This window comes from Mobula hypostoma, chromosome 4, assembly GCF_963921235.1.
Source record: "Mobula hypostoma chromosome 4, sMobHyp1.1, whole genome shotgun sequence".
Classification (NCBI taxonomy): Eukaryota; Metazoa; Chordata; class Chondrichthyes; order Myliobatiformes; family Myliobatidae; genus Mobula; species Mobula hypostoma.
Genome location: NC_086100.1, coordinates 129,232,087 through 129,254,779, shown reverse-complemented (window position 1 = coordinate 129,254,779; position 22,693 = coordinate 129,232,087). Strand labels below are relative to the sequence as shown.

Sequence of the window (22,693 nt, the reverse complement as noted above, 5' to 3'; positions counted from 1 at the left end):
ATGGCATTCCAAAACATGAAATTTCTTCTGCTTTAACCATTCTTTAGTCAACTGACTTATGTGTTTATGGTTGTTGTCTGGCTGCTTGACCCACTTTCACTTGAGCTTCAGTTCATGGATGGATACCCTGACATTTTCCTGTAGTATTTGCTGGTACAATTCAGAATTCATAGTTCAATCCATGATGGCAAGCATCCTGGTCCCAGGTCAGCAAAGCAGGCCCGGACCATGAGACTGCCACCACCATCTTTCACAGTGGAATGAGGTTCTTATGCTGGGATGCAGTGTTTGCTTTTCACCAAACATAACACTTCTCATTTAAGCCAAACAGTTCTATTTTGGACTCGTCAGTCCACAGAGCACTCTTCCAATAGCCTCTGGCTTATCCACATGGTCTTCCTCCACCATAAACGCTGCCCTCAGCTGCAGCTTCCCTTCCTCCACCATCAGTGCTGCCGTCAACCGCATCTCTTCCATTTCATGCACGTCTGCCCTCACCCCATCCTTCCGCCACCCCACCAGGGATAGGGTTCCTCTTGTCCTCACCTACCACCCCACCAGCCTCTGTGTCTAGCACATAATTCTCCGCAACTTCCGCCGTCTCCAACGGGATCTCATCACCAAGCACATCTTTCCCTCCCCGCCCCCCCCCAATTTTCTGCTTTCTGTAGGGATTGCTCCCTACACAACTCCCTTGTCCATTTATCCCTCCCCACTTCCTGGCATTTATCCTTGCAAATGGAACAAATGTTCTACCTGTCCCAACACCTCCTCCCTCTCTACCATTCAGGGCCCCAAACAGTCCTTCCAGGTGAGGCGACCTTCATCTGTGAGTCTGCTGGGGTCATCTACTGTATCTGGTGCTCCTGGTGTGGGTCCCTATGTATCGGTGAGACCCAATGTAGATTGGGAGACCGCTTCGCCGAGCACCTACACTCCATCCACCAGAAAAAGCAGGATCTTCTAGTGGCCACCCATTTTATTTTCACATCCCATTCCCATTCTGACATGTCAGTGCATGGTCTCTACTGTCACGATGAAGTCACACTCTAGGTTGGAGGAGCAACACCTTGTATTCTGTCTGGGTAGCCTCCAACCTGATAGCATGAACATTAATTTTTTGAACTTTCGGTAATGCTGCTGCATTCCCCCCCACTTCACCATTCCCCATTCCCTTTTCCCTCCCTCATCTTATCTCCTTGCCTGCCTATCACCTCCCTCTGGTGCTCCTGTCCCCTTTTCTTTCTTCCATGGCCTTCTGGGCTCTACGATCAGATTTTCCCTTCTCCAGCCCTGTATCTCTTTCACCAATCCACTTCTCATCTCTTTACACCCCTCCCCCTCTCCTTCTGGTTTCACCTATCACCTTGTGTTTCTTGCTCCCCCTCCCCTACCTTCTAACTCTGACTCCTCAGCTTTTTTTCTCCAGTCCTGATGAAGGGTCTCGGCCTGAAACGTCGACTGTACTCTTTTCCATATATGCTGCCTGGACTACTGAGTTCCTCTAGTGTTTTGTTGTGTGTTGCTTGGATTTCTAGCATCTGCAGATTTTCTCTTGTTTGTGATTGGTCTTTAGCAAACTTTAAACAGGCAGCAGTGTTCTTGGAGAGTAGTGGCTTTCTCCTTGCAATCCTGCCATGCACACCATTGTTGTTCAGAATTTGTCTGATGGTAGACTCATGAACACTGACATTAGCCAATGCAAGAGAGGCCTGTAGCTCCTCAGATGTTATCCTGTGGTTCTTTGTGACCTGGAATATTACACACCTTACACTTGGAGTGATTTTTGTTGGTTGAGTGCTCTTGGGGAGAGTAACAACGGTGTTGAATCTCCTCCATTTGTATACCATCTGCCGGACTATGGATTAGTGGAGCCCAAACTCTTTAGAAATGGTTTTGTATCCTTTTTCCAGCCTGGTAAGCATCAACAACTTTTTTTCTGAGGTCCTGAGAAATCTCCTTCGATCAAGCATGACACATTTCTAAAAACCTGTGTGGTGAAGATCAGACTTTGATAGTGAAGACCCAGGTTTATGTTCTTTAAATAGCGTAGGGCCTCCCTCCCTCACACCTGATAGTCATCCCAATGATTGAAACCACTGACTCTAATTTCTCCTTTAAATGAACTGATAATCCCAGAGGTTCACACACTTTTTCCAACAAATATCTGTAATATTGGATTATTTTTCTCAATAAATAAATGAACAAGTACACCCTATCCTCATTATATGCGGGGGATACGTTCCTCGCAATTGACGCATAATGTGAATAATTATTTAAATGGAGAAAATGCGTTATGTTTTATCTGTAATTTGTTCACATTTTCATACCAATACTACACAAAGGCAGTACCACAAGACAACATTTGTATTATATTTCATCAATTTAAGGTAATATTCAATGTAATAAATCACAGAAAGTTAACATCCTAGGGTGTACAGCACTCACCAACAGTGACAGGTGTGTTCGCTCCAGGAGATGAGTGGTTGTTGTGGTGTCGGGCAGCTTTACATGGATAAGGTGGATGGTTGTGGTCGTCAGGATCATATCAAGCACAGCAAGGGGTGAAGGAAGACTCACAGAACTGCCGGCAGCAGGAGATGACACTGGTTTGAAGAAAGTGGTGAGGGTTGTTTGCTTGGCAGCACTTTGTTTTTCAGCATAAACTTGCTTGTAGGGTAGAAGGGTTGATGGCAGGGAACGACTGAAATGCTGACTCCGTTCTAAACTTTGGTCCATGTCCATCGCCATTTGTGCCAAGTGTTCCGACTTCCACCATTCCCTCACAGTTGGTAAACTCCCAGGATTTTCAAAATCGTCTGTTGCTTGCAGCATCTGAGAGATAGTTCGCCGTAAAAAACAAGGTACGTACGCCTTGAATGTGAATCACACCTTGGTCAAGTGGTTAAATCAGCGATGTTGTGTTAGGCGGCAGGAAACGCACTGTTATGTTAGGATGAATGCTGTCCAAATGTTTAGGATGGGCTAGCGCATTGTCAAGCAACAAAAGAACTTTAAAGGCAAGATTCTGTTCCCGGCAGTAGCGTCCCAGAGCTGTGTTACCTTCAGCTGATGCTGCGCTGTTTATAATTTCCAACATTTTTTCAGGTGTTAAAGCAGTTCTCTGCCGCTCAGCTGATGGCCCAGGACATGACATCGGACGCTTAGGAGGCATAGTTAAATATTTCAAGCACAAAACACTGCACCGTAGGTAAAACCAACAAAAGTTTAAGAGCGCAAGATCACGCATCCACACCTTGCCAAAACCAATGCAACACTGGCGGGAGTGAGATTGTGAGGCACACGCACCTGACTTGTATTGGCGGGAAAGTGGTGCTTCTCAGCCCAACAGTGAGACTGTGAGGTGTGCGCATGTGACTTGTATTGGCGGGAAAGCAGTGCTCCTCGCATAACTGTGAGTTTTGGACGCATATAAGGAGACGTTAGTAGAAATAGGTTCCTTGCATAACTGTGAATCCGCATTGTCTGAAAACATATATAATGAGGATAGGGTGTATAATTTTTTGTGTTATTTATTTAATTGGGTTCTCTTTATCAAGTTTTAGGACTTGTGTGAAGATCTGATCACATTTTGTGTCATATTTAGCCAGAAATAGAGAAAATCCTAAAGGGTTCATAAACTTCCTTGCACTTGCTGCATTTTGGTATGAAAATGTAGGCTTTGGATAAAGAGTTAAATGGAATTTCAGATGGACCATGATATATGGACTATTCACCGTTGAACAATTGAGTTCACAATTTCTGTCATGTGGTCAGCCAATGTCATGAAAAATTAGGAGCTGTCACAGTGTAAAATTTAAGTTAGGAGTGCAACTCATCTTAGTCAACTCCTTGTCTTTCACTGTAAAGACTGGTTAAGTTTAGGGGAGTACTTAGAAATGAAGAAGATTTGAGGAGATGTTCTTAAAAGAAATTGAAGGATGAGGAGACACGGAATGGCATGGCTAACTGAACATTCTGCTAATGGAGCCCTGGGCACTCTCTACCCATTGGGCTTCTGTTTCTTTTGTTGCCTGTCCACAGGACTCTGTCTCCCGCATTGACTCTGAGGTCTCTGTTCCACCATTGGTTACTGCAGCTATAACATTTAAAATGATAGATTTCCTACGTATCTGGAAGGAGAAGAAATGAGTAGGGTTATGGGTATCAAGCAACACACATCAAAGTTGCTGGTGAACGCAGCAGGCCAGACAGCTTCTCTAGGAAGAGATGAGTCGACGTTTCAGGCCGAGACCCTTCGTCAGGACTAACCAGCAACTTTGATGTGTGTTGCTTGAATTTCCAGCACCTGCAGAATTCCTCTTGTTAGGGTTATGGGTATGTTATTTTAAGCTATTATCATATACTACATGTTGCCTCCATATTCTAGGGATAGTTCTGGTAGCCAGTTATGTTTCCAGCACATACTGGGATGTGGGGAGAAACTGGAGCCACTGCAGGAAGCCTGTGAGTTACAAAAGGAGAAAGTGTGAACTCCATACAGAGGGCACCCGAGGATAAGATCAAACTGTAGCTGAAGCTGCACAGAATAACTGCTGAGCCATCTAGTATGAGTTTGCTTATTATCTTTTTCTGTGAAAGGAAACCTGTATAACTACTTTATCATTTGTCAATATTTTCATATCACCTTTAGAAAATTATGAGCTGCAAATTTAGATGTTAGTGGAGTATTTAACATTGAATTTGTGAGTTTTTGCACTTTCCAGGCTTTGTCTGAAAGCATCACTTCAATTCAAGGAGGATGTGTTGGAAAAGAAGGATATGATGAAGTTTTGACAGCTACATACACAGGTATGTAAGTAACCAAGTTAACTTTTGTATTTCTACATTTCATGATTTTTTCCATGAAGCAAAATTTAATCTGTTACTCCTTGAATAGCTAAATAGTGGAATCTAAAGCTGGAGGTAGTATATTATGAAGTATTAGTATTTGCTTGTTGAAGAAGCTGAATCTGAATGGGTTTTAGTATTGAAGCTCCTCCAGTCTCAGCCATATTGACTGATTTTTTTAAAAAACATACTGGCATCTATTATCTGTGAATAAACTTTTTTGATTGGTTGCCAAGAAACAGCCTTTCCCACATTCTGTCCTTAAGATATCTGAGCATTTTAATGTTTAACCTGTCCATCTCAGACTTTTTTGGAAGCATTTCTCTTGACTGATTCCATTTCAAGATTATACCTTGAATGCATAATTTTCCATTCGATGAGAGTGGACCCACCCATGGTAGGTACAGTCTGATGTACAACAGAGGAGGTTTTGAGATTGGGATGGTGTCAATCTTAGCAAAAGCTTTAAACGGTAAAGAAGAATGAGGAGAGATGAGATACAATATCACAGTGGATTTAATTTTCAATGTTGTTAAGATCAGTGTCACTGCCTTTCCAGTAGAAGAAAACTGATGGGAGATGTTCAAACATGGAACTTCAGGAAAGATAGGTATTTGTGAAGTAACAATGCCATCACTGACTTTGCCAAGGAGAGTAGAGAGCAAGTGATGGGATTCTAGAGGAGAAGGTAGTAAGGAAAAAGTGAGGAGTCAATTCACTGTACTGAGACAGATGGAAATATTTACAATGTCATTGAGTTTGTGGGACAGGAAGGAAAGTTTGGTGCTCAGCAATTTAATGGATTAAGGTTAGAGAGCAGGAGTTGAGCAGGTGCACAAGTGAAGTGACCTTAGGAGAAGCTTCTTGGGAAAAGAGGAGGCATGTCACAGATTAGCAAGGCAGATGCCTTGTAAATCTTTATTGGTATGTATATTTTTGCTCCATCTAAACCATACCTCAATTCCTTTTGAAGTACTACATACTAGCTGCAAGATACTAATTCAATTTTTCTTGCAGTTTTGTGTATCAAGATGTCTTTTGTTATAATGATAAACTGGCAGAAGAAGATTGATACCAATCTAAATCATCTGTTAGAAGTTGCCGTTGCTTTGAAATAATGTCTACAAACTGCACAAATTTGTTTTTCAAATGTATTTGCAATTATTTGTTTTGTAAGAACTGCTTTTATATTTTAAGCTTGGAATTTTTTCCAATACCCTTTTGATGGTGAGAGAAATTAAGTTCAAGTTAGTTTTCCTATAACTTTGCTCATAAATGAAATACCGATGATTGGTGTTCTTGGAATTGCTGATTTTATTTTTCTCTGCTGAAATAAATTTTCTGTTTATGTTATTTGATTCATAGGGTGGGTGATGGCTCTAACTACAGAGCCAGTTCAGAGAGAGCCGGGGCCTTGTGATGATGTAAAGATAAGCCAAGATATGCAGAATAAAATCATGAATATGAGGTCTGAAGTAATAGTCATGTTTACATTTTGCCTTTTGTATTGTAGTCTGAGAAGTATTTTTAATAAAAATAGTATGTTGTAGTAACAAAGACAGATTAAATCTGCACAGGTGAAACAAAAATTTCTTATGATGCAATATCTGGTAATGTTTGCAGTTTTTCTTAACAGTCACACTGTGAGAGAGCAGTATTTGAATAGCTGTAAATAAACAGAGAATCAGTGACAAACTGGGTGTACTTTCCATATATGTTTCCCACATCTGCATGGATTTCAGCAAAGCACCTCACATCAGCACTATTAATCTTTGCATTTCTTGGTTTATTTTTGACAGGGATAGTTAAATTTTTGGATTCTTTTTGTTTCAAATATGCAACATAAACTCTAAGAAAATATCTTTTTTTTTCACTTATGTATCATTTTTGATTGGTTTATAGTCCCGCAGGTCCTCGTAGTTCTCAGGCACCTTGCCCAGCTAAGAGTTTCATGTTGTGGAAAAGTAGAATATTTGCCAGGGGTTCTTGGTTACTGAGTATGATCTTTTCCATAATATCCACAAACCTGCAGTTTCCTTCAAAATCAGTAATTAGCTTCAGATCTAATATTATCTTGCATTCTAGTGCACTCTGACACTTTAAAAGAATTCATAATTTTGGAAGCTTTGATTAAATATTGCCTTCACTGTTCAAGTGATTTGTCTTATTTAAATAACTGGCATTAGCTGTACTGCTCTTCCAGATAGATAATCTGATCTTTCTACTTTATTTGTATTGCTTGGTTTTTACATATATATATATATTTTGCATTGTCTTTTCAGGTATACTGTAAGATTATTTTTTTTCTGTTTATGCAGATGACTTTTTTATTTTATCATGCTTGTAATTTTCTGACTTTATAATGTTGTTCTTGTTTGCTGAATGAGCTCTTGAGAGTTCTTCTGTTTTCTGAAATGTACACTACATAACAATTAGAATCTCTGTAGTCTCACTAAATCCACATTCGGCATCATATAATTTTGTTCTTTAACGTATTCCAGAACCAGACCAGGGTTATGTTTCATTGCTTAGTTCTATAGTTGATATTAGTTGCTTTTTACTTTTATTTACCTTCCATGCTATTATCTTCTCAAGTACAGATTACTTTTAGAAACAGATGGTAACTAGTCATCTGGGACTTGGAAAATCTGATCACCAAATAAGACGTTTTTCTGTAAATTTTAGAATAATTGGTTTATAACCCAATGTACTTTTCTGATCTTGGGACATGAAGTTAAATATAGGATTCCCTTCTTCATTAGGGTGGAGTTGGACCAGTTACAATTGAAAGTGCTTCAAGAGCGTGAGAAGTACCACCAGTCAGCACATTCAAGTGGTGCAGTTTCAGCAATGCCTGTGTTTAATGTTAATGATAAGTTTATTCTAAACTGTGATGATGCAAGCTACAGCCTCACCCTCGAAGTGCAGACAGCTATTGACAATGTGTTGCTTCAGGTAAGTGCATCAGATTGTAGCATTACAGCTCGTGTTCTCCAGAGAAAAGTCTGGTCGATAATTTTGTTTCTATAGCAATTTCAATGTAAAACTAAATTTAATTTTGTTTTTTGTACTTTATTTCCTATTTGTTTCTGTTCACAGAGTGATGTCCCAATTGATCTACTGGATGTAGACAAAAATTCAGCTGTGGTTAGCTTCAGTGGCTGTGATGCAGAGGTATAAAATATATAAGATTAATTGATAAAACTGAAATGTTGATACTGATATCAAACTCAGACTCTCACTGAAATGTTTCTTTATTTGGATATATAGTATGGTAATTTTTAGAACCAGAGATCATGTTCGAAATTTACTACTTTTATCTACTTTGTGTCAGTGGTAGTTACTGCTAAGATTAAGACTTGGAACAAATGCTGATTTGGATTCCAAATTGTGTTCCTGATTCATTGATTATTTAAGTACATTGCCTTCTGCACAAGTGGTGAATGCCTTATTTTGCCGACTCATTGGATTCAGGAAAAATACTAACTACTTCCAAATCGACAGAGGTTATTCTTGACATCTGTGATTTTTTTTTGTACTTTATTTTCAGGCCTAAATGATTGTTCACAAGGATGCATTGTATCAGACCAGTCACATTATTACCACAATGTTAGGAGGCATTGTAATTACTTTCTAAATGGAATATGTTACATTTAAACCATTCTTTATTCTCCCCAGTAATGTTCACGTTATAATTCCATTTCAATAGAAGTTGAATCATTTGACCATGAAGTAAATCTAATGACACCATTTTCTTTTACAGTATACAGTACAAAATAATTTTTTTTCTGGAATGAAACATGATTGCAATGAGACATTCCTGGGCATTGGTCACCCTTGGGCCCAACAGGTGTATGAGATGTCATCTTTCTCTGTGCAGCGCTTCTTTTGGAGCATCAGAGGGAAAGCTGGACCACCACAGAAACGACAGTACATTTGAATTTGTGGGCCATTATATCTGATCTACAAATCTTTGGACTTGAAACAGAAAAATGGGACAAATAACTAATGTGTTGGTGGGAGAATAATTAAGAACAATCCCTGGATTACTTCCTATACCACATGCTAGTGATGGTAGAGATTGAACAATAGCTCAGTTGGCCAAGGAGCAGGTGCACAGGCAGGGACTCAAGTTCTTTGTTGGATCCAAGATGGTGCTGAGCTGCGACCTCCACTGATTTGCATCTCAGATTTACTTATATTTGTTTAATATTCATAAGGAAGGTTTTGAGGCAGAGAGGGGAATTAGGGGTTCAGTTTTGGATCAGGGACAGGATGTAGGGGAATTAGAAGTCTAAATCTCCACTTTGCGTTCGAATGCCAGTGACACTAACGTGGGACATCCGTGGTCAGATGACAGATGTTGGGCTGACAGAATGTGGATAAGGGACCCCCCCCCCACCGCCTCCCACCAGGTCAGCGAGCTGCCAGTGGGTCCCAGAGTCCAATGACCCCCCCCCACCCGAGTTTGCTAATTGGTGAGACCACAGTTTGAGGCCTAGTGTTCAATGTGCATATCTTGGGGAAGGCTGAGCAACGAGGCCCGAGTGTTAAAACAAAAGTATAGAAGTCAAGGCCTGTTGATTGAAGTGAAGTCTCTGAATCTCTGTGAGTCCACTGGGGAAGTAGAAATCCAATGTTGACAAGTCTGAGTCTCTTGAGTCTGAGTCTGCTGGAGGCTGGAGGCCAAAGATGATGGTCTAAACTGGGGTTAAAGCACTCTGTACATGTGTGGGTGGGAGGGAAGAATCGGACTTGATTTGCTGTTGTTGTTTTGTTGCTTGTTATGATTTGTGTTATTCTGTCAACATTGTGGGTATGCAGTGTTGGCAGCAGAAGATGTGGCAGGCTGCCCCCAGCACATCCTCGGGTGTGTTGGTTGTTAACACAAACGACACATTTCACTACTTTCTATGTATGCATGATAAAAACAGTAAGCTTGAATCTTGAATCTTTGATCATTGGGATCTCTTCTAGGGTAAGAGTGATCTGTACAAGAGAGATGGGTGGCACCTGAACTGGAGGTAGACCAATATTGTTGCTGGAAAATTTGCTAATGCTGCTTGGGGGGTGGGTTTAAACTAGAAAGCAAGGGTTGGAGCCTAGAGCAGTAGAGTGGCTGATGAGAGATCAAGGGATAATACTGTAGCCAACAAGAGCAAACTTAGTCATCAGGATAGACAGGAGCACAGAAAAGGAGAGGAAGACCATTGGTATAAACTGCATTTGTCTCAATGCAAAAGGCGTTGAATTCAGGGTGTGGATTGGCTCTGTGGACTGGGGTAAGATAGCCATAACAAAAACATAGCGAAGGGAAGGGTAGAACTACCTTTTGAAGATATCCTCCATGGTGGAGAGGCTTGCGCCCATGTTGATGCTGGCTGAATCTTCAACTTGCTGAAGCCTCTTAAATTCCTGTGCATTGACACCTGCATACCAGAAGATGATGCAACCAGTCAGAATGCTCTCCATGGTACATCTGTAGAAACTTGCAAGAGTCTTTGGTGAATTATATTATAGGACCCTCAATGGACACCAGGATTTGGAGGAGCAGATGTGTATAAAGATTACAGTTAGTTAACAACATAATAGAGTAGTATTAGTGAGAGATTTTAACTTCCCTAATATTAACTGGGCCACCGTAGTGTGAAAGGGTTGAAAAGAGTGGAATTTGTGAAATGTGTCCCAGAAAGCTTCTTTTATTGGTACATAGAGGGACCTACTGGAGAGGGTACAACACTGAACAACCTCCTGAAGAATGAGATAGGGCAAGTTGGTGAGCACTTTGTGTATAATTTTATCAATTTTAATATGGTCCTGGAGAAGTATAATGCCAGTTCAGCAGTTAAGGCCAGAATAGAGGCAGAGCAAATTTTGGAGCCATCATGCTGGTTCTTACAGTGGTTGATTGGTGGAGATTATTTCCAGGGAAAGGAGCATTAATATGTAGAGGGAGGCCTTTAAAGATGTGGTCAAGAATTCAGGGCCTTTATATTCCTGTCTGGGTGAAGGGCAAGGCTGGCAGGGGTAGGAAACCCTTCTTGATGAGCAATGTTGACACTCTGGTTAAGAAAAAGAGAGGGGCTTTAGCTGTGCTTAAGCAATTGGGAACTAGTAAATATCTTGATGACTACAAGAAGTGTAGGAGTGCACTAACAAGAGGAGTTAAAATGGCAAAAGAAGGATTTGAGAAGGATCTGGCAGACGAGGTGAAGTAAAATCCCAAGAGATTATGTAAGCATATTAAGAGTAAAGAGATCAGCTTTATTTGTCATATGTACATCAAAACATACAGTGAACAACCAATACAGTCGGGATTTGGTGGGGGCAGCCCACAAGAGTCGCCACGCTTCCAGTGCTAACATCACATGTCAGCAACTTCCTAACCAATTTATCTTTGCAATGTGGGAGAAAACTGGAGCACCCAAAGAAAACCCACACAATCACAGGAAGAGCATACAAACAGACAGCAGCAGGAATTAAACTCTGATCGGTGATTGCTGCCACTGTAAAGTATTGCGCTAACCCCTACACTACTGTGCTGGTGATTGAGAGGATAGTCTATAGTTGTCTGTGTGTGGAACCAAAGAAAATAGGTGAAGATTTTAATGAATATTTTTCATCACTTTTTATTGTGAAGAAAATGGTGGAAGTTAAGGGAATGGGGCAAATGAGTGATTTTGACTTGGACCATGTACAAATTAACAGGGAAGAGGTATCGGGGTCCTTAAAGTGCAGTTAGGTGAATAAATCCCCAGGGCCTGAACTGGTGCATTCTCGGACATTGTGGGAAGCTCGAGAAGAAATTGCTGAGGCCCTTGCAGAGATTTTTGCTTCACCTCTGGCCACAGGTAGTGAAATTCCAGAGGACTGGTTAATGGCTGATATAGCATCATTGTTTAAAAAGTATACGGAAGACAATCAGGATGATCAGGCCAGTGAGCCTGACTTCAGTGGTGGATAAATTGTTGAGGGGGTGGGGGTTGCTGAGGGGCAGGATTTACCAACATTTGGGGAGCCAGAGTCTGATGTGGGACAGTCAACATTGCTTTATGCATGGGAAGTCGTTTCTGGCAAATCTCTTGAATTTCTTTGAGGAGGTAACCAAGAGGGTAGCTGAGCATAAAGCAGTTGATGTTGCCTACATGGATTCAACAAGGCTTTTGATGAGCTCTCTCATGGCAGGCTAGTCTGGAAGGTTAGATCACGTAGGATTCAGGATGAGATAGCAGATTGGATTCATAATTGGCTCTGAAGCAGAGAGTGATGGTTAAAGGTTGTTTCACAGACTGGAAGCCTATGTCTAGCAGCGTACCAAAGAGGTCAGTGCTGAGACCTTTGTCTGCAATTTATATGAATGATTTGGATATGTATGTATAACGCCTGGTTTTCTGAATAATACAAAAATAAAATATTGAACATGATGACCACTATCAATCCAGAGCTGGGTAGGTTTTCTGGTTAGCTGATCTTCCCTGTCAGCTGGGAAACCATTCCCAATAGCCCGTATGTAGGAGCAACTTGTTTTGGTAGCAAGAGTTACACAAAATGCTGGAGGGATTCAGCCAGGCATGACAAGAATGCAAGGGTTAATGTATGAGGAATGTTTGATGGCTCTGGGCCTGTACTCACTGGAGTTAAGAAGAATAAGGGAGTATCCCTTTGAAACCTACTAAATATTGAATGGCCTGAGAAGGCCTGGATAGGGTGAACCGTGGATGGAGTAACCAGTAATGGAGGAACCCTGCAGTATCCAAACTTCTTGGAGTAGAATTGTCTTTTGATCATAAAAAAACAAATTTACAAAGGAAAAAAATCACCTTTGGTTGGCCCTTAAGAGGCCGCTGTGTCGCGCACGCCACCATTTTACTGGAACACACACACACAGCTAGCAATTAACCCATTGAACAAGGGGTCCATGGACCCCAGGTTAGGAGCCCCTGGAATAAAGGGATGTCTGCTTTGAACAGAGATGAGGAGAAATTTCTTTAGCTAGAGGGTAGTGAATCTGTGGAATTCATTGTCACAGATGGCTGTGGAAGCAAAGCCATTGAGTATATTTAAAGCAGATGTTGATGGGTTCTTTATTTGTCAGGGTGTCAAAAGTTACAGGGAGAAGGCAGGAGAATGGGATTCAGAGAATAAATCAGTCTTGATGGAATTGCAGAGCATATTCGATGGACCAAATGGCCTAATTCTGCTTCTGTCTTATGGTCATATAATCCTAAATGTTGTTGTAGATAGTGTAGAAGGTTATGAAAAATTACTGGGGGTCTTAATCAGCTAGGTTTGCGGGCTGAGGATTGGCAAATGGCTTTCAATCAAGATAAATGTAAGGTATTACATTTTGGGAGATCAAACCATGTTAGGACTTATACAGTGAATGATAGAGCCCTGGGGAATGTTATGGAACAATGCGACCAGGAATGCAAGTGGATATTTTGTTGAAAGCAGTGTTACAGGTAGATTAGGTGGTGAAGAAGGTCATTTGACATGCTCGCCTTCAAGAGATTTAAAAGGGGCAGCTTCTTCATGCAAAGGATGATGTTTATTTGGAATGAGTTACCAGAAATAATAGTTGAGGTGGGCACAATAGCAACGTTTAAAAGCCGACTAGGTAAGTACATGGAGAGAAGGAATTCGGAGGGCTATTGGCAGATGGAACTAGCTTGCTGGGTATTGCAGTTGACAGAGATGAGCTGGACCAGAGGGTCTTGTTCCCTGCTGCGTCACTGTGATAAAGGAAGGGAAGCATCAGAGAATAATGTTCCACTGTGAAATGTGAAATTAAAACTAAGCTGAAACCTAATAGTAGGCAGGTGTAAAATTTGAACAGACCTTGAAGTATACATAAAGTATATTGGTGATACTTTTTTTTTAAAAAGTCAGATGATATGAACTACTATTAGCTTTTAGGAGATGTTGTGACTTTTAGTCTGTTTTTAAAATAGTCTCATATTTGCAACTTGTTTGTATTTTTTTCATAGCAGAATGGTAATTTTCTCCTGGCTACTTATCGATGCCAAGCAAACACCACTAGGTTGGAATTAAAGGTACTATGAATTTGTAAAATCGTAAAATATCTTATGACGATGGAGTTTGTTAGAAGTTTACGAAAATTAGACCTACAGCATATGTGAAGGTCTAATCACAGCCTTGTAATACAGCCTGTTTGTGAAGAGTCTCTCAACTGTTGCTAATATAGCTTATATCTAGGACAGCGGTCCCCAACCACCGGGCCGTAGACCGGTACCAGGCCGCAAAGCATGTGCTACCGGGCCGCGACGAAACAATATGAGTCAGCTGCACCTTTTCCTTATTCCCTGTCAAGCACTGTTAAACTTGAACACAGGGTTGCCAACTGTCCCATATTAGCCGGGACATCCCGTGTACAGGTTTCTCCCGCCATCCGAAGGTACAGCGTTCCTATGAAACGGTTCGTAAGCCGAAATGTCGTAAAGCGAAGAAGCAATTACCATTTATTTATATGGGAAAATTTTGTGAGCATTCGCAGACCCAAAAATAACCTACCAAATCATGCCAAATAACACATAAAACCTAAGATAACAGTAACATATAGTAAAAGCAGGAATGATATGATAAATACACAGCCTATATAAAGTAGAAATAATGTATGTACATTATAGTGGGGAAGATTAAACCAAAGCCGATTTGTGGAGAAAAAGATCGACATGTTACGTGCATGCGCACGTCACATATGCGCACATCACGCATGCACACACAGGTGCCTGCACAAGGCTTACTGGTCATGGTAGTCTTTCTGTGGTAAACACAAGTGTCCCGGGATTTGACTGCTACTTTTGCCCCTTATTTGGGAGTGAGAAAGTTGGCAACCCTAACTGTAAAAGACATGTTGAGGTGAGTTTAACCCTATTTGAACACCCCCCCCCCCCATCACCCCCGGTCGGCCGGTCCGTAAGAATATTGTCAATATTAAACCAGTCCGTGGTGCAAAAAAGGTTGGGGACCTCTGATCTAGGAGATCAAATTTCTTATTGACAAATTATTTTATATTATTATTTTAATTTTTTTTAACATTTTAGGGTTTTATTTTAACAGTTATTATTTTAATTAATCAGTTGAGGTAATCTTTATAGTTTCCAAACATCCTTAGATGTTGATATATAGATTTGATAGAGGATAAGGCTCCACTCCCATGTTCACATCTTCAATTCCTGTGAAAGGCTATTTTGGGGGCTGGCCCCACATAAAATATTGATTGAGATCTACTGAAGTCTTGTGATGAATCCAAAATGTGGAGGGAATCAGCTTGTTCTGGCAAGTGAGGGGGAGCAGGATCATGAGTGGCATGTTTGGGTAAAGGGTAGAATCCAACTCAAATTGGCTCATTGTATTTTAAATGCATTGTTTTCAGTCCCATAATTGATCAAGGAATAGCAGGATTGTTCGCGTTTGTTTTGTTAATACTTATCCCTCAATAAATAAATTATAAATCAATAAGTAAAATTTCTAGTCAATATAACCTTTTTATTAATAGTGGAATCTTGTTGCTTCCTACACCTCACAAATTGCCACAATAACTGCACTCATTTTTAACCATTTTAGTACATCCTGAAAGGCACAACATAAATGTGACTTATTCTTAAACCACTTTATAATATGTGGGATCTTCTCATAGATTGAATTCATTCCAAGAATACTGAATTTGATATGTCAATTATCATTTGAGATTCAAGTACCAGGTTCATATTTAAGAATAGCTATGAAATAGACTAGCTTTCTGCCTGTTTCCCAAATATGATTATCTGTATTAACTTATTATAAAGCCATTAAGAGGTATGGTATCAATGAAAATAACAATCTTCTGTTTTTTTTTTTCCAAGCCCTCAAGTAGTGTAGGTGCTTTGGAGAATTAATTTAATATATGAATGTGTAACGGTTTCAAATTTGTGGCTGTAAAGGCAGGGGTATATAGAATAAGATGCCTTTCCGGATGATAAACTTCACTTTCTTTTTGCAGATTCGTTCAATTGAAGGGCAGCATGGAACATTACAAGCTTACATTACTCCACGTCTCCAGCCTAAAACATGCCGGGTCCATCAGTATCAGATCAAACCGTTATCACTTCACCAGAGGACATATGTTATTGATCATAACAGGTAGATTAATAATATGAGAAGTAATAGAGTTATAGAGTAACACAGCACAGAACAATGCCCACCATATCTTTGCTGACCAGCAGGCATCATCTTGTACCATTTATAGTACAGGTGTCCCCCGCTTTTCGAACGTTCGCTTTACGAAACCTCACTGTTACGAAAGACCTACATGAGTTGCCTGTTTTCGCTTTCAGAAGATGTTTTCACTGTTATGAAAAAAGGCAGTGCGCAAAAAAAAGCAGGGCACAAAAAAAAAGCAGCGCACACCCCAAGCAACCGCTCCTCCCCCGGAACTGCATTCTAGCCGGCATTGCTTAAACACGCGCCTGTGAGCAGCCGTTAGCAAGATGAGTTCTAAGATATCGGAAAAGCCTGAAAGAGCTCGTAAGGGTGTTACACTTAGCGTAACACTAGACATAATTAAGTGTTTCGATCGTGGTGAACGAAGTAAGGACAAAGTGAGTTTGGCTTGTGGAAGTTGACGAAGATGATGTTGAAGGGGTTTTGGCATCCCATCACCAAGAACTGATAGATGAAGAGCTGATGCAATTGGAAGAGGAAAGGATAACAATCAAAACTGAATGCAGTAGCGAACGGACCGAAAGTGAAGTCGTCCAGGAACTGAACGTGAAGCAACTGCGTGAGATTTTCGCTGCAATGATAAAGTACGACTTTACTTTTGAAAGGGTATGTCGGTTTAGGGCATATTTGCAGGATGGTTTGAGTGCTTACAAAGAACTGTATGATCTAAAAATGCACGAGGCTAGCAGTCAAGCAAGCCTTCCACATCAGCCACAGCAGACGACGAACCTCGACCTTTGACATCGAGGCAGGCAGTCATAAGAGAAGATGACCTGCCTGCCCTGATGGAAACAGACGACACCCTAGTGTCCCACCACCCCAACCCCCGGGCCGCGGACAGATGCTGATCCGCGAAGAATGCAGCGGTAGCCAGGAGGCACCCAGCACATCTTTAAGAAAAAAAGCCGAAATAAACAAGCTAATTAATTAGGTGCTACCTGGCACGTAAATCTTGGCCCAGATCAGAGGCGATTGCCGATTGCGTCGCTTTAGGACATTCCGGTTTACGAATTGTTTCGTAGGAATGCTCTACCTTCAGATGGCGGGGGAAACCTGTATACAAAATGGTAGTGCAGAGATATCTGTGGCTTCTCCAGTTCCCAACAATGGGGCTAGTTTTAAATTCTTAGATAGTATTTCAAAGTGTCTGGTCAGGGATTTCGGACAACCAAAGCTCTGTGAATATAGCACCGCTGAACCCTTAGACCAAATTACTTTTAATCTGCCAGCACCAGAGCTAATAGAGGTGCTTAATGGACTAGGGATTCTGTGGACACCAAACCTAGTGACAGTGACAGCTCAGGCAGCTAGGCAGCTCAGCTGAGGAAGCGGCAGAAGCAGGCAGTGTGAGAGGAAATAGAAATGTGGCAAAAGCCGGGGCACTAGCTAGGCTGAAAGCTAACCCGACCAAGCCGGTGGTGCCATCACTTTTCCTGGCAATGTCTGCTTGATAAAAAATAAAATGGACTTGCTGAAACTGAGAATGAATGCACAGAAGGAGATGAGAAACTGCTGCATTCTGGTTTTCACCAAAACATAGCTTAACAACAACTTGCCTGATCTTGTTAGGGAATTCCCTGTTAGGGAAACCCAAAGAAGGTGGTCTCTGTGAGTACATTAACAAAGGTTGGTGCATAAGCTCACCTGACCGTCACTGCTCTGGGGCCATTGAACATCTTACAATGAAATGCTGGCCATATTACCCGCTCAGGAAGTTTGCTGTTGTGTTCATCATTACTATCTGCAAACGCCAGAGATGCACTGGGAGAGCTTGACAGTGTGGTCAGCACTCCACAAAACAAGTTCTGTTCATAATTGCAGGAGACTTCAATCATGATAACCTGTAGGACATTCTACCCAAATTCCACCAACATATTACCATGACCACTAGGGGAACAAACAGACTGGGTCATATATATACAAACGGACGCTAAGCATTCCCACATCCTTATCTTTGCCTCTCAGACTGTATCTCCATAATGTGAATCCCAGCATGCTGAAAATGGAGGAAGACTAGTTAAGAGGACCATCGCTGAATGGCTTAATGAGGCAATCTCTATCTTCAGGACTGTTTTGAAAAACTAATTGGCAGATGTTCAAGGAGGCTGCCACAAATGTGGAAGACACAGCTCTGAGAAGTATGCCTCGTCTATTATGGCCACATCTGTAAGTGTGTAGAGGACGTTGGTACCTCAAGAACAGTCATCTCACGACCCAACCAGAAGCACTGGCTGAATGCAGAGGTGCGCTCCCTACTAAAAGTCTATGACAGGGGTCCCCAACTACTGGGCCGCAAAGCATGTGCTACCAGGCCGCGAGGAAACAATATGATTTGGCGATATGAGTCAACTGCACCTTTCCTCATTCCCTGTCACGCCCACTGTTGAGCCATTACGCACGCGAGTTCATTACCCACGCGTCACCCATGTCAGCGCGGGAAGGAGATCAACTCCTCGAGCTTGCAAATAACGGCGGGCTGAAAAATATGTTTGACATAACATCTCTGCTGGCATTCTGGATCAAAGTCAAGGTTAAATATCCTGAGATAGCCACGAAAGCACTGAAAACATTGCTTCCATTTCCAACATTTTTTTGCGAAGCGGAGTTTTCTGCAATGAATAATGAAAACTAAATTGTGGAATAGACTGGACATAAGGAACCCCTTTCAAGTATCGCTGTCTCCCATCACCCCTCGATAGGACCGTCTTGTTGCAGGAAAACAGGCCCAGGGCTCCCACTGACTCAGCAATATTGGTGTGTTGCAATGATTTTATATGTTCATACGGGGAAAATATGTGCTGTGTGTTTAATATCCAAACGTTACTTAACATGTTATTATGCTGTTGACTTACTTATGTAACCATATAACAATTACAGCACGGAAATAGGCGATCTCAGCCCTTCTAGTCCGTGCCGAACGCTACTCTCACCTAATCCCACTGACCTGCCCTCAGCCCATAACCCTCCATTCCTTTCCTGGCCATATACCTATCCAATTTTTCTTTAAATGGTAATATCGAACCTGCTTCTGCCACTTCCACTGGAAGTTCGTTCAACACTTACTTCAAACTCCCCTGTCCTCCCCTGATAATTGACTTGTCACTATATTCATGCGAGGAAAATATGCGCTGTGTGTTTAATATTAAACTTGTTAGATAAACCCTTTTAGAAACGAAATTGAGTGTATTAGCCACTTATCACCTATATTCCGGTCGTGATTACCACCTCCCCCCCCCCCGCCCCGCGAACAGAATCACCAAAAACGATTTGCAGGGGGAAAAGAAATCGGCAGGTACACGCATGCGCACTGGTGCCCGCGCAAGGCTTCATGGTCATTGTGGTCTTTCTCTGGGTAAACACAACGTCTTTGACTGCTACTCTTGTCCGTTGGCAGCCCTACAGGCCCCCCCCCCCCCCCCGCCACCGGTCGGCTGGTCCGCAAGAATATTGTCAATATTAAACCGGTCCACAGTGCAAAAAAGGTTGGGGACCCCTGGTCTAGGACACTGCTTTCAAGTCTGGAGACAGAACATCTTGGAGCAGCCAGGAGAATCCTCATCTTGGGCATCAAGGGAGCAAAGATTTACCTACGCACAAAAATTCAGGAACACCTGTCCAATAACATTCAGCAGTGTATGTGGCATTACTGACGACGTGAGAAGGACTCTGCAGAGAATCAACACCCCCCCCCCCCCCACCGTCCCCACAAGATAGCTGGAACAGACAACATCTCGGGCTGACTATTCAGGGAGTGTGCACACCAGTTCACTGACATCCTCAACACTTCTCTCATTTAGGCAGCTATCGCCTCATGCTTCAAATCTGCCACTGTCAATCCTGTATCTAAGAACTCTATATCTTCAGAACGAAACGACTACATCCCAGTGGCACTGACACCAATTACCATGAAGTGCTTTGAACAGCTGATAATGGCACATATCAAAAACACCTTCCTTGCCACACAGGACACTCACCAATATGCTTACAGACAGAACTGCTCTACGACAGATGCCATAGCATCTGTCATGCACCTGACCCTGACACAGCTGGAAAACAAGAACACTTGTGTCAGAATGCTGTTCTGGGATTGCAATTCGGTATTCAACACAGACGCTGGTGAACAAATTCCTTCTCCTTTGTCTAAGTACACTTCTGTACAACTGGGTGTAGGATTCTTAACCACCTGACCTGAGATAGTCAGGATGCACAACTCTTCCTCCCTTCCCATCATCCTCAACAAGAGTGCCCCCCCCCGCCCCACCGGGCTGTGTGCTGAGCCATTGCCGTACACTCTACTCACACATGACTGCAGAGCCAAACACTTGAGAAATCACATTATCAAATTTGCCTATGGTACCACAGTGGTGGGGCTCATCATCAATGACAATCAGGCGTCTTACAGAGAGGAAGTGGAAGAGCTGAAGGTCTGGTGCTAGGCAAAAAACCTGTTCCTCAATGTCAGCAAGACAAAGGAGATGGTTATCAACTTCAAAGATTCAAAAGTACATTTATTCAGAATATAACTCCTGAGAATTGTCCTCCTGCAGGCAGGCACAGAACAAAGAAACACCATGGAACCCATTGAGAGAAAACATCAAACACCCAACACGCTTATGCAAACAGCAAGAAATGAGTGAACAATATAAAATATCAGACATCAGACTAGGAGTCCTGGAGAGTTCAGTTCAGTGCCACGCCACTAGCCAACTGCAGGCCGTAGAGCCATTCTTTGTTGAAGCACCCCAGTCAACACTGAAGTACCCTGACCAAACCAGAAACATATGCAACATGAACCTCAAGTCCCCCAAAATGAGTCCACAGCCACGAGCCTCATCGATCAATCCTTGCATTGTGGAACCACTTTCCTCCGACAGCAGCTAGTGAGAGGGAGAGGAAAACTGGTCAAACACAGGCCAAACACCCGCCCGCCCTCTGCCCTCATCCTCGTCGACTTTAACCTTGCTCAACCTCTCAATCTGAGAGAGGCAATGGAGTTGATCATGGGCTCACCTCTAGGCTTCCAAGGTCTTCAGGCCGCACACTCCACTCCCTACCTCACCAAACTTCCTCTGAGAGAGCAATGCGCCTGATTGCTCGATAGGCCCAAAAGCACACCATTAAAATGTAAATCGCAGGCTGCACTCACATGCAGAAGTAGTAGTTTTGTGAAATGTTCGCAAGACATCATCATTGGTTGCTGTTGCCATCTTGTCTTAGCTCAGTTCAGTTTTGTCTTAACTCTAGTTCAGGAGAACTCGTATCACTCACAACCCTCTTCACATCAGCAGCACAGCAGCAGAAACTGCAAGCAATTTTAAGCTTGTGAGAGTGCACATCTCACACAAACACTCATGACCCAGAACACATTCTACGTAATCAAGACAGCTCACCGACGCCTCTACTTTCTGAGGAAGCTAAGGCGAGTGGACTATGCACATCAATACTCATGTCCTTCTACATATGAGCAGCAGAGAGCATCCTAACATGCTGTATCACTGCATGGTAAAGAAACAGCACTGTGGTGGACAGGAAGGCTCTACAATGGGTAGTCAATTTATCTAATTGTGTTTTTCTTTTATGCTGCATCAGATCTGGAGTATCAATTACTTTGGTCCTTTTACACGTGTGCTGGAAATGATGTTATACAGTCTTGAATATTGAATTTAGCCCAAAGCCTTCAATGCCAAGGCAATTCAAGTGGTCATCTAGACTCTACTTAAGTGTGTCAGCAACTGTGCTTCCACTGCTATCAGGCAAATTACTCCAATTACTCAGCACTCTCTGGTGGAAAAATGTCCCCACAGATCCTCTCTAAATAAATCCCTTTTACATGAATCTAAGTCTGCCTGTTTTATCTATCTCTGATAATGGATGATAGTTTCCTGCAACCTATCCAATCTATACCCATGATCATTTTTGTACTGTATACCTCAATTGTGTCCCCTGTTAATCTTCTCTGTCCCAAGAAAAAGAGATCTTGTCTCACCTCATAACTGAAATGTTTCATCCCAGGCAATCTGCTGAAGTGTGAAGAACATAGATTTTTATGAGAGAGAAACTGTTTTAAATAACTTTTATTTTCTCATCCATATGGTTGTAAATTGTACCTAAAATCATTCAGTATTAAATTAAATAATGGTATAAATTGAGATTCCAGTGTGCTTTGAGGTATGGTATTTCATTGTATCATGTGGACACTACAGTTCAGGAAGGATGCATTGTCTAGGTGGGTTGCAGTTTCACAAGAATCATATTAAAATAGTTAAATCAAGAGGAGATAGATAGTATTGACTAGCTGATGTGTCTAAGGTAATTAAAGTACTTGACGGAGTAAATAATTCCAGCATAGTGGGGCCTCAGGCAATTCAGTAGGAAAATCAAAAAGCACAATGCATAAAAGATTAGTAAAATCCTGGAAATGTTGCTTTTCCTCTGCCACTACCAGAATGGTTTTAAGGCTATGTTATCTATTCTCAAGTTTCAGAACTGAGACTGATGGATATTTAATAAGGTATTGAAGATTTGGAACCAAGTTAGTAAAGTACAGATAAGATATGACCGAAGTATTTGAGTAGTGGAGTAGACTTGAAGTCTAGATGTTCCTGAATCTTTCAGTGTA

The 22,693-nt window shown here is 41.8% G+C and overlaps 1 protein-coding gene across 3 annotated transcripts in view; it reads left to right on the top strand.

The window, feature by feature from the left end:
* Positions 1 to 22,693, top strand: part of bbs7 (Bardet-Biedl syndrome 7) — a 76,013-nt gene that overhangs the window by 35,822 nt on the left and 17,498 nt on the right. For 2 of the 3 annotated variants that reach the window (XM_063046522.1, XM_063046521.1), the window contains 6 exons: positions 4,728 to 4,812; positions 6,217 to 6,319; positions 7,614 to 7,806; positions 7,951 to 8,025; positions 13,839 to 13,904; positions 15,854 to 15,993. In XM_063046522.1, coding sequence (XP_062902592.1) covers positions 4,728 to 4,812; positions 6,217 to 6,319; positions 7,614 to 7,806; positions 7,951 to 8,025; positions 13,839 to 13,904; positions 15,854 to 15,993 — 662 coding nt within the window. The remainder of the gene's footprint in view (positions 1 to 4,727; positions 4,813 to 6,216; positions 6,320 to 7,613; positions 7,807 to 7,950; positions 8,026 to 13,838; positions 13,905 to 15,853; positions 15,994 to 22,693) is intronic. The other variant, XM_063046523.1, reaches the window with a different exon arrangement.